The sequence below is a fragment of the Ranitomeya imitator genome, chromosome 2 (assembly GCF_032444005.1).
Source record: "Ranitomeya imitator isolate aRanImi1 chromosome 2, aRanImi1.pri, whole genome shotgun sequence".
NCBI lineage: Eukaryota > Metazoa > Chordata > Amphibia > Anura > Dendrobatidae > Ranitomeya > Ranitomeya imitator.
Window position 1 is genome coordinate 385147963 of NC_091283.1, and position 12815 is coordinate 385160777.

At 45.3% G+C, this 12815-nt stretch overlaps 1 protein-coding gene across 1 annotated transcript in view; it reads left to right on the top strand.

Annotated features, from left to right (window-relative positions):
* Positions 1-12815, top strand: part of LOC138666642 (zinc finger protein 850-like) — a 157294-nt gene that overhangs the window by 74541 nt on the left and 69938 nt on the right. The window contains exons 11-12 of the mRNA XM_069754835.1: positions 5478-6824; positions 9804-9924. Coding sequence (XP_069610936.1) covers positions 5478-6824; positions 9804-9924 — 1468 coding nt within the window. The remainder of the gene's footprint in view (positions 1-5477; positions 6825-9803; positions 9925-12815) is intronic.

Below are 12815 nucleotides of genomic sequence, written 5' to 3' on the forward strand. Positions count from 1 at the left end.
GCATTACAGAATGCTGTAGATAAGCCCCTGATGGCGGTGAGCTTACCTCACCATTGATTTTGGGGGTGACAGGTTCCTTTTAAACACGATGATTGTGTCTCTGTATTCCTAAATCTTAAACAGATTTTGGTTCCCTTCCTCATTTTTCTACAATCATGTTCTTTCATTCTGACATCTTCCCACTTGCATCTAGTGATTTTTTTTTTTTACATTACACTCGATCCATTTTTTTTACTTTATATTTTACATATGTGATAAAAGATATGGTTTTTAATTCACTCTGTTACTTTTAGTAGTGATTATTTTCAGTTATAGCTCTATACTCATGGCCCTTTTGTTATTATGACATATCAGGCACTTAACCTTTTTAGGTCCTTTTGTTTTTGCCACTTTTGAAGCAGAAGAGATACTTCTGTATTCACAGTCCTGTTTAATACAGGACACTCAGTTGATGTCTCTTAATATACTTTTGAAGCTTGTCAGTGCCGGGGATCCGAACTCAAGACCCCTGATATGGAAGGTAGAAACATTACTAGGGAGTCACAGGCTGTACTGTTCTGGAGAATTTTCTCAGCCTAAAAACCTCAAAAGCATTCTTCTCTACATGCATAATATAACGTTATATACAGATATCATGCCAGAACATTATAAGTGCTGAAATCTAATCACCAGAGATTTCTAACTATAGAATCATTTTCAAAAATCATCACAGTAAATATGGACATATGTTGTGTCCCTGTAATTGTAACAACATGTACAATATAGTGATTTATGGCGATCGGTAAATAGTGTAAATAAAAATGACACCTTTGTTTACATTCATATTATATAAATATATATTTTTTAACGGCAAAAAAAGCTTATCACTCAGAACTTTGATTTCCATTCTAAAAAAGAACACATATAATAAATAATAATAAAGGAACCCAGATGGACCACAATTAATAGGCCCACTCGGCCTCTATTTGGTTCAGTTGTGCAACAGATATATTTTGGACATAAATTCTATTTTCCTGAAAAGAACAGTCAAAACTCAGAAACTCAGGTGTGAACACACTCCAAAGTTGTCTGGCAAAAAATGGAAAAATTGACACGTCTGTGTTTGATCTGCTTGATTGAATTTGGCCATTCAAGGGAATGGGTCTGCATTTCCAGATCGTACTCGCATGTTATCCAGAATATCCTGGTTCATTAACTGACTCAGAATTGTCACGCTCACGCCCTGACTGGTGGGCGTGAGCTCGGGGGGTTTGTGGCCCCACTGAGCCACAAACCAGACTACCCTGGAAGGGGCGTGACTATGACAGCTGCCTGGGTTTTCACTGGAGCCTCTGATGGTGAGGACAGGCTTGTGCAGCAGGCAGCTGCCAGGTGCTACTCCAGGGTGGTGTCTGGCTGTGGCTGCTGATCCCACTTGGGAGACAGGAACACCTGGATTGGTGCGGGCATTAGGCAGGACTGGCAGAAGAGCACGGCTGGAATACAGATGAGTAGGCTGGCACGGCTGAGACAGGGCTGGCAGAGACACGGCAGAGAACTCAGGGCTGGCAGAGACACGGCAGGAAACAGGACTGGCTAGGACAGCAGGAACACAGGACTGGAAGGCAGGGCAGGAACGGCAGGACTGGCAGGAACACAGGATTGGGAGGCACTGCAGAGAACACAGGACTGGAAGGCAGGGCAGGAACGGCAGGACTGGCAGGAACACAGGATACACAGGACGGGTTGATGTGGTGTATGAATCAGGCTGCACTCTGATGACACCCGAGTGCAGTCCTATTGTGAGTGTGATGAAGGAACAAGTAGGGACCTGTACACACAGAAGATGCAGGTACGGAAACAAGCCAGAAGGAAAGGAGAATGAAGGAACAGGTAGGGACCTGTTCACACAGGAGGACCAAGTAACAAGTAGAAGGTGGAACTAAGAGAAGAGAAGGAGAAGGCAGAGCCAAGGACGGAGCCGCAAGAGGCGGAGTCAAGGGTGGAGACGCTGGAGGCGGAGCCAAGAGCGGAGACGCTGGAGGCGGAGCCAAGAGCGGAGACGCTGGAGGCGGAGCCAAGAGCGGAGACGCTAGAGGCAGAGCCAAGAGCGGAGACGCTGGAGGCGGAGCCAAGAGCGGATATGCTGGAGGCGGAGCCAAGAGCAGAGATGGAGCCAAGTGCAGAAACACATGAGGCGGAGCCAGATAGTACCGCAAAGAGCGGAGCCAGATAGAACCGCAAAGAGCGGAGCCACAGAGCAAAGCCAGAGAGTGCGAAGCAAGGTCTGAGTGCAGAGCCGCAAGAGTGCGGAGAGTAAGCAGACAGAAAACACAAGGAAAGAAAGCAGAGAAGGAAGCCACAAACAAGGAGACCGAGAAAAGACAAAGTACAGACAAGGCAAAAGAACAAGACACAGGGACAAAGACACAGGGACCAGGATATTCTGCCTCCTGGAGGGCGGACTACAAGAACAAGGCAAAAGCACAGAGAAAAGCTCAGAGAGAATAACTCAGAGCAAGGCCAGGCAAACTCAGCAGCTAAACACTAACTGAGCTAACGCATTGCACAGGCCCAGACCACAGGGTGGAGCTGCACTATATACAGGAGGCCTCTTGGTAATTGGTCAGGAACTGATTAGACAGGTGCACCTGATTCCTATAAGAACCAGAGAGTTCAGGCGCCGGCCCCCTATACACATAGCCATGAGGCATGCAGAGAGCAAAGACACAGAACATGGAGCTGGGACGAAACAGAAACCACATCATGGCCTGGAGCAGGGCCGGCATCAGCACCCGACACAGCGGGCAAATGCCGGAGCCCTGGGGAGAGGGGGGGGCCCACTCACGCTATCATAGATACAGCTGGGAGAGCAAAGCAGGAGATAACATGCTCTCTCCCCCCACAAAGTCACTGCTGGCTGCGTTCTCTTAACCCCTATGTGCCAGCTCTGACACAAGCATCTTCTCACTCAGTCAGTGCAGCCAGGCAGGCACACATAGGGGTTAACAGAAGGCAGCCAGTGTGACATTGTGGGCGGAGAGAGCACGTTCTCTGCTCTCCCCCCTGGGTGGCTGCAGACAGTGCTAAAGTTTATCAGGCAGATTCCAGAGGAGCTCAGTCCTACCAGTGCCTGAGTGAGTGCAAAGGTATCCAGCAGTGGTTGCAGTTGTGGCTCAGTCTGCTGCTGTCTGTCTCCGCTGCCTAAAAATGTGGGTGATGTCTGGAGGAGCAGCTGGTGGGGTGCAGCCTGCAGCCGCCCAGCTCACCCAGAACCCCAGAATACATGCATGCTGCACCAAACCTGCACCAGTGGGGTAGGAAGAAGCTTAACCCCTTCCCATCTGTATGAAGGTTATTGCTGAACCTTAGAGATAACAATCTGACCCGCATAAATGGGGTTAACCAGATGCCAGGAGGAAGGGGAGCTGCTGCCATGGATAAAACTGAGCTGTGGGCTGTACATTGGGGCCCCGTGGCCCCAGGCTGGTGACTGGAGGGACTCTGCCCAGTGCTGGCATGTGGGTGATTTCTGCTCCGGAGTCTCAGCTTCTCTCCTCCACATCACACTGTGCAGTCACAGCAACATTGGTTGTGTCTGTCCAGGTCCCAGCAGCTGCCACTGCTCCCACCAAGGACATGGCATCACTTAACCCTTCCCCTGTGGCCACCGGCAACAAATCCACATTATTCCTTGATTAAATCAGGTTCCAACTCAATAGAGGAGCAGACATTTCCTGCTGCCATTAGGGTCCGGGAGGGGGTGACATTGGCTGCCCTGCTACTCTGTAGTGGGGGGTGACAAGTGTAACATGGGGTAACGATGACAGAGAAATGCACAGGATAATAGTGAGAGCGACAGAGGGCAGTGTATGGTATGGAGCAGTCAGGGGGTGGGCTGCAGGATCCCCCCATACTGTACATGACTACTCAGGACAGGGAGGCGTTTAATGAGCTTCTAATGACAGGGCACTAATTGGGTCATTAGGGTTTGTGGAAAGGATTCAGCATCAGGTCCCTCATTAATGCCCGAGCCGCCTGTTACTTTGTAGCACAGATCTGTTGGGGCCGCAAAACCAAACAACGTTGTTTATGTAGAAAAGTCTTTGTTTCATAGAAAAACTCAAAACAGAAAAGCACCTCTCCTGTATATATACACTGCTCAGCACCTTTCCTCCTGTATATATACACTGCACAGCCCCTCTCCTGTATATATACACTGCACAGCACCTTTCCTCCTGTATATATACAATGCAGAATCTACAATAGCTGTCACTCATGTAAGAAGTGAAATCTGGCATTGTACTATACATTTCTCTGCTGTATCTGGGCATCATAAATCGGGGTATGTGTTAAAGGGGGGGCCCACTGAGACTCTTTCGCCCGGGGCCCTCGAAAACCTGGAGCCGGCCCTGGCCTGGAGCAGTGGGTAAGATTGTGTGAGAGATGTGAGGCCATGCTGTGATGCCAGCAGAGTTGTTACAAGAATATTGTATGTTGACGTTTTTTCCTCGTGAACCACCAGACGCTAATATTTTTACGGTGGAGAACTTCATAGTGTGAATATGTCCCATGGAGAGGGGAAGAATGACGGAGAAATCATATACCTGCCTGGCAGTGAGTGTGCTTGGTTCTGGTAAACAGCCATAGAAATTGAAGAAGGTGGGGGATAATGTAACTTTAGCTGTGCTAGTTCATGAGAAATCAAAACATGTCATGTGAGCAGAGCTGAAGAAACATCCCGAGAGAAAAAAGTTTGAATGTGGAAGAGGTGAAAAAAAAGGTCTGAAGGTTTCTGATGAGCAGGATAGCTCCATACAAAAACAAATATGTGGAGCTTTATTACCACAGAGGCTTAGTCACATATGTGGTTACCTATTTGTTGTGCACAAAGGTGTCCGTAGCCTTTAAGGTGATCTTTGAAAGAACCAACAACTGTGAACCATGGATTACAGAGGACACTGCTGCAAATTCATTTTCAGATCCCCAGTGCTCCCGTATTTATGATGGAATCCAATGCTTTCTGTTGACTTCCAATACATATAAAATAGTATAAAAAACTTCTCATATCTTGTAACTATCGCTTAGTTTCTTTTTATAACAAAAATACAAAACCTACACTTGCATTAAAGCCATTGCTTATTTTTACATGACCACACTTCTGTGCTCTATGCTAGATGCAAGTATATACCTGTCAGGGAGTGTATGAGAGATGAACACTATTTAATAGCACTGACTTGCAGCTAAATTTATGAGGGTCCACTGAACATGAAACTGCAAATGATTGGTTATAGGTGAAGTGAAAACAGAACCTACAGAGAATACGGCTTCAACAGAGATGTGAAGATATTGAAAAAGCACAACCTGGTGGCCTAACATCATAATCTACTAGTCCTTGGTTTGTAGTCTCCTGTCTTAGTCAGTCTATATAGATAATATAAATATTAATATAATTTCAATGGCGTTTTATTGACAAATAATAATTTTATTCTTGGCAGATGACGGTACCAGGAACTCAGAGGAACACCTGATATTTTCAGATTCTGCAGCAGGGGATCAAGGTATCACATCAGATAGATATGAAGAACATATAATTATCACAGATATACCTCAAGCCCTTCTTAGGAAAAAGCTATCATCTGATCCTTTTAAACGGGTCCTTTCTTCTACTTCATTAAAAGAAAATATGGAAAACAAAAACCCCAAAAGTACTGATGAACATGAAGTAGCTCACACAGGGGAGAAACCATTTTCATGTTCACAATCTGAGAAATGTTACAATATTAAATCAAGATTTCTTTCACATCAGAGAAGTCAATCAGGGAAGAAGCTATTTTCATGTTTAAAATGTAGGAAATATTTTAAAAGAAAATCAGATCTTGTTTCACATCAAAAACCTCACACAGGGGAGAAGCCATTTTCATGTTCAGAATGTGGGAAATGTTTTACAGATAAATCACATCTTGTTGCACATCAGAGAACTCACACCGGGGAAAAGCCATTTTCATGCTCTGAATGTGGGAAATGTTTTATAGATAAAACACATCTTGTTACACATCAAAGAACTCACACTGGTGAAAAGCCATTTTCATGCTCAGAATGTGGGAAATGTTTTAGTGAGAAAAAAAATCTTGCTACACATCAAAGAACTCACACAGGGGAGAAACCTTTTTTTTGTTCCGAATGTGGGAGTTGTTTTAATCAGATATCAAATCTTGTTAGACATCAGAGAACTCACACTGGTGAAAAGCCATTTTCATGTTCTGAATGTGGGAAATGTTTTAGCCGTAAATTCGATCTTGTTATACATCAGAGAAGTCATGCAGGGGAAAAGCCATTTTCATGTTCAGAATGCGGGAAATGTTTTATAAAGAAAGCACATCTTATTAAGCATCAGAGAGCTCACACTGGGCAAAAGCCATTTTCATGTTCAGAATGTGGGAAATGTTTTAGAGATAAATCACATCTTGTTTCACATCAGAGAACTCACACGGGGGAAAAGCCATTTTCATGTTCAGAATGTGGGAAATGTTTTAGAGATAAATCACATGTTGTTACACATCAGAGAACTCACATGGGGGAAAAGCCATTTTCATGTTCAGAATGTGGGAAAGGTTTTATAGATAAATCATATCTTATTACACATCAGAGAACTCACACAGGGGAAAAGCCATTTTCATGTTCAGAATGTGGGAAATGTTTTATAGATAAATCATATCTTGTTAAACATCAGAGAACTCACATATTGGAGATGCCATTTTCATGTTTAAAATGTGAGAAGTATTTTAAAAGGAAATCAAATCTTGTTTCTCATCAAAAAACTCACAAAGTACAGGTAGATGCTATTTAATTAAAATGTTCATCTTTCCAAGTTGCTATACTTATTCCAAGCTATTCCGCTGCTATTGTCACAACTAGATATTAAACAATTTAATGCCGCGTTTAGGAGGTTCATATGGGGTTAGAAGGGAAGAACGTGTATAGGATTGCTCAAGCTACAATTGCTCAGAAGAGAGGGAGGAATTAATTTTCCAGATATTGGTAGATAGCATCTGGCAGCTAACTTTAGGTACATTGTTGATTGGTTTTGCAGAGTCTCCCATTTTGCCAACGTACAATTGGAGCAACACTTGAGCTCTTGGGTGTCACTAACCGCCCTGATCCAGCTTGGTAACGATGAGCTCCCTGATAATAATAGTGAGCACTCGGTTTTGTGACAAACTATTTTGACATGGAGGAGAGGGAGAAAACTCTGTAGAAGGACAGGTGATCTGTCTTCCTTTCAAACATTTCAAAGCAATCCTAAATTTATGAATAATTGTCCACCTGTACATTATTTAACCTTGGCAAAACAGGGATGCACTAAGTTGCTTACATCTCTTCACCAGGCTAAGCGGGCTGACATGTTGGATCAGAATTTCTCCCTACTATCTTTTGAAACAATAACACAGCACTTTTTTTTTTTTTTTTAAGACACAGGCTATTCCTCTTCCTTCAGGCTCTTAGCCTAGCCCAAAAGATATACTAGTGGTAGGAAATACAGAGCTCAGATGAATAACATGGAGGTTCTTCTTAAAACCTCGAGATTGCAGAATGTTTCAACAAGCAAAATATACTCCATACTACGTCAGCATTGGTCTTGGTAGGGGAGAGACACCGGGCCTTCTAGATGGGTAATTTGGATGCTACGATGTCACAGAAGAAATTTATTCCCTATAGTAGTTAAACGGACATGGCTTTATTGATTCTCCATAGGGCATACATCACTCCGTCAATGCAGGACAAAATTTCACCTACAACATTGTATACATGCTCAAAATGTGGAACACACAACACAGACATCCTCCATCACCTGTGGAGTTGTCCAGAAATAAAAGATCTATGGCGTAGCATACATATAGTGATAAGTGAGTATGCTCGTTACTTGAGATTTCCGAGCATGCTCGGGTGATCTCCGAGTATTTTGGGCGTACTCAGAGATTTAGTTTGTGTCGCTGCAGCTATATGATTGTTATGCTCGTGCCCTGACTGGGTGGCGTGAGCGTGGGAATGTGGCCCCACTATGCCATAAACCAGACTACCATGGAAGGGGCATGACTAAGCAGCTACCTTGGTGTTCACTGGAGCTTCTGATGGTAAGTTCAGGCTTGTGCGGCAGGTAGCTGCCAGGTACCACTCCAGGGCGTTGTCTATCTGTGGCAGCTGATCCCACTCAGAGACGAAACCCTAGTGACAAGTGCGAGCTAGTACGGACTGGCACGGCTGACACTCTAGCAGGTAGGCCAGCCCAGCTGGCATTCTAGGCAGGCAGGCATGGCTGGCACTCAATACAGGCAGGCGGGCATGGCTAGCTGGACTGGAACTGGTTTCGGTAGAACAGGAACATAGGAAGGTATGAGTAGGGATCATATAGGAACCAGTTCTGACTGGAGGGACACGGGAACACAGGCAGGAATGAGTAGGATAAGGAAGCAGGCGGGAACCAGTACAGAATAAAGAAGCAGAACCGTGGGAGGCCGAGCAGAGCAGAACCGCAGGAGGCAGAGCAGAGCAGAACCGAAGGAGGCGGAGAAAAGCAGAACAGCAGGAGGCGAAGCAGAGCAGAACCGCAGTAGGCGGAGCAGAGCAGAACCGAAGGCAGAACAGAGTAGAACCGCAGGATGCTCAGCAGAGAGCAGAGCTGCACGTTGTGGAGCAAAGAGCAGAGCCGTAGGTTGTGGAGTAAACAGCAGAGCTGCAGGTTGCCGAACAAAGCCGCAGGTTTCTGAGGAAAGCCGCAGGTTGCTGAGCAAAGAGCAGAGCCGCAGGTTGTGGAGCAAAGAGCAGAAGGAGTTAACACAAGGAAACACAGCAGGATAGAAAAGGTTACAGACAGGGATACAAACGGACACAGGTATAGGACTTATTTCAGACAGGGTCAGGAACAAGGATTCAGACCAGGGTAAGAAGCCCCCCTGGGGGGCTGAAACAAGAGACACAGGAACAGGCCAGTGTGCGAAGCCCCCCTGGGTGGCTGAAACAAGAGACACAGGTACAGGCAAAGGTATGAAGCCCCCCTGCTTGGCTAAAGCAAGAGACAGCAAGACAGGACTTGGCAACTCAGCAGCAAGATACTAACTGAGAAAGTACGGCAGAAGACAGAACTCACAGCATGGCCCAGAGTAGTGAGTAAGAGGGGAGATGGGAAGCCATGTTACAATGATTTGCTGCTGCTAGACAGCCTGAATACATGTGGGGATTGCCTGTTTGTTAGGGAATCCCCACATGTGTTCAGGCTGTCTAGCAGCTGCAAATCATGCAGCTGCAGCGACACAAACAAAATCTCCGAGCACGCCCAGAATACTCGGAGATCACCTGAGCATGCTCGGAAATCTTGAGTAACGAGCACACTCGCTCATCACTAGATATATGTAGAACTAGAGACTACCTGCCATATTACATTCCCACTTACACCGCAATGGGCAATCTTCAATAGGTTGGGGGAATCTCAGCCCAAGCATATAAAAGCAATTTTTGTAATATGGGCTTCCGCAGTTAGGAAGAACATATTACACCATTGGTTGAACCCTAATATACCATCCAAGTCACTAATACAGTCAAAAATAATATTCTTATTCAAAATGGATTGGTTGGTAACATTAACCAATAGAGAGAGACTAATGGGGAAGTTTCTCACGATTTGGTCTTTTCTTATTCCTACATTGTCACCAGCTATCAAAGATAGACTGAGAGCCCAGTTGAAGGACACCTGATGGTATCTCCTTAAATGTATTGATGGGCATACCCTGATTCCATAAACTGTACTGTTTTAAACTAATAAAAAGAGTTTGAAAAAACTTACAAAGGAGAGAAGCCATTTTCATGTTCAGAATGTGGGAAATGTTTTACCCAGAAATTTGATCTTGTTATACATGAAATAACTCACACAGGAGAGAAGCCGCTTTTGTTTTAAATCATTACATTGTTACCATGTAACAGAAAAATTACAAGTTATTATCAAGTAAAGTCACTTTTCTACAAGAGGAAAGGAAAGCAACTTAAAGCTCTAAATAATAGAAAATGTATATAATTACCAATGACCATTTGTTCTATACAGTAAGTACAATCCTAATTTCTATAAAATATTGAATATTTCTTTGTACTATTTAATCTGTAGTCGAGTGGAGTCCATTGGACCTCAATCAAATTTGTTTTGGTCATATTTGTGCAAGTATGGCAGGCAATTAACAGTCTGTTTTGGTAGCTTCCTAGTCCTTAATGAGGCTGCATCAACTACACGTGCTACAGCAAAAAAATCCCAAGACATTTTTAGTATTTATTTTACTCACTTACCGTATATAGCGCCATTTATTCCATAGTGCTTTACAGACATTATTGGCACAATTTAACACAAACAGTTCCAATTCACATGTCAAGGAGAAAAAACTCAAGTGTACATTTAAACACTAAGAAGAGATAGTGACTGGATGACCACCATCTATATATATAATTGTCTAAGGGTTTTTCCGTCTGTCTTTCTGTCTGTCTGTCTGTCTGTCCTGGAAATCCCGCGTCTCTGATTAGTCGAGGCCGCCAGGCCTCGACCAATCAGCGACGGGCACAGTATTACGTAGAAATCCCGCGTCTCTGATTGGTCGAGGTCGCCAGGCCTTGACCAATCAGCGACGGGCACAGCGACGATGATGTCATAAAGGACGTAGAAATCCAACGTTTCTGATTCAGCGACGCGCACAGTATCGACGTAGATGTCATAATGGTTTCCATGGCGACGATGATGTCATAAAGGTTGCCTCGACCAATCAGCGACGGGCACAGTCTGCCGCGAATTCTGGAATCATTGTCCATATACTACGGGGACATGCATATTCTAGAATACCCGATGCGTTAGAATCGGGCCACAATCTAGTAAAGTATAATCCTTAAAAATCAATCTTTATTGATAAATATAACACATAAAATATATTGAAGTATATGAAAAATCAGAAAACTACTGGACAGTAGTTTTCTGATTTTCCATTTACTTCAATATATTTTATATGTCATATTTTTTTAATAAAGATTGAATTTTAATGATTATACTCTATGACAGTGGTCCAGTCACTTCCTCTTCTTAGTGTTCCATTATTGGCAAATTCTAAAATTCCTATCAGTATATCTTTGGTGTGTGGGATTAAACCAAAACACTTAGAGGAAACCCACACAAACATGGGGAGAGCATGCAAACTCTTTGCAGATGTTGTCTTTGGTTGGATTTGAACCCAGGACCATAGCGAGGCAAGGTTTTAGTGCTAGCATCTATGCGGGAGGCCACAATAGTGGTGATTCCAAAGGAGGGGAAAGACCCGACACAGCCGGATTCATATCGGCCAATTTCTTTGCTTACTATCGACGTTAAACTCCTGGCTAAGGTGTTGGCGATGAGGTTGACAAGTGTTATTTCTGGCCTGATACACTCAGACCAGTCTGGCTTTATGCCTGATAGGTCAACTGCGATTAATCTACGAAGGCTGTATATGAACTTGCAACTCAAAGCCGATAACTGTGGCCAGAGAGTTATTGCATCTTTAGACGCTCACAAGGCGTTCGATAGTGTGGAGTGGGGGTATCTCTGGCAGGTGTTGCGAAGAATGGGGTTTGGACCGCAGTTCATATCATGGATTCAATTAATGTACTCGATGCCGATGGCCAGGGTTAGGGTAAACGGGGAGTTGTCACGGACCATACAATTGGCTAGAGGGACGAGACAGGGGTGTCCGCTTTCCCCCCTTTTGTTTGCTCTGGCGGTGGAACCACTGGCCGCTACGCTTCGACAGTCTGATGAGATGACGGGGTTTAAATATGGGGTGATTGAAGAAAGGGTGGCGTTGTATGCGGATGATATTTTGTTGTTTCTGGCTGACCCGGTTGCATCCTTGGAGGGAGCCATTGGGATTATTGAACGATTCGGATCAGTGTCGGGACTTAGGATAAATTGGAGTAAGTCTATCTTTTTTAAGGTGGACGATGTGGATGGGGAGCCATTGGAGGACGGGCGACTGGAGGTGACGAGTAAATTTAAGTACCTGGGAATATGGGTATCTATGCCGGTCACTGACTATATACATGAGAATCTGACTCCAATCTTGGGTGCCCTCAAGGCAAAAGCGGATGCATGGCTTAAGCTACATTTGTCTGTGGTAGGCAGGGTGAATCTTATCAAAATGATTCTGATGCCGAAAATATTGTATATTCTTCACAATGCGCCGGTTTGGATACCACGTGGGATATTTAGACAGATCAACTCTCTGTTTAGGAATCTGATTTGGGGGAGGCAGCATCCGCGTATCAAACTGGAGACACTTGGGGGCGTGGCTATGTAAGCCAAGAGAGAAGACGCACCTTTTGGAGGCTCCCATTATCCTGATCTGAATCCGGCCATTTATCCCCCTGAACTGCAGCTGCACCGGCTGAGGCGGTGCTCTGAAAGCTCGGGAGACCGGCGACCCCCCCGGGTGGCGGCGGTGGAACGCTGGAGAGCCGATATCTGTGGCGGCCTGGAGGAGCGGCGAGGTCCCTGGGCTGCGGCGGCCATCTTTGAGCGCGGCTCCGACGGGCGGGACGCAGTGCCGGCGGCGGCTGAAGCCGGGTGGATCCCCCGGGGAGCACGGCAGGCACTTACATACAGCGGGGACGCTGTGGAACATCGAGGAGCAGGAGACAGGTGCCGGGTCTGGAGCGGCGGGCGGGCCCTGGGAGACGGCGGCCATTACCACAGCGCACTCTCCAGCAGCAAGGAGAGAGGCGCTATATAGCAAGACTGCGGTGCATTCAGGAGGTGAGCTACCGGCCTGAAACAC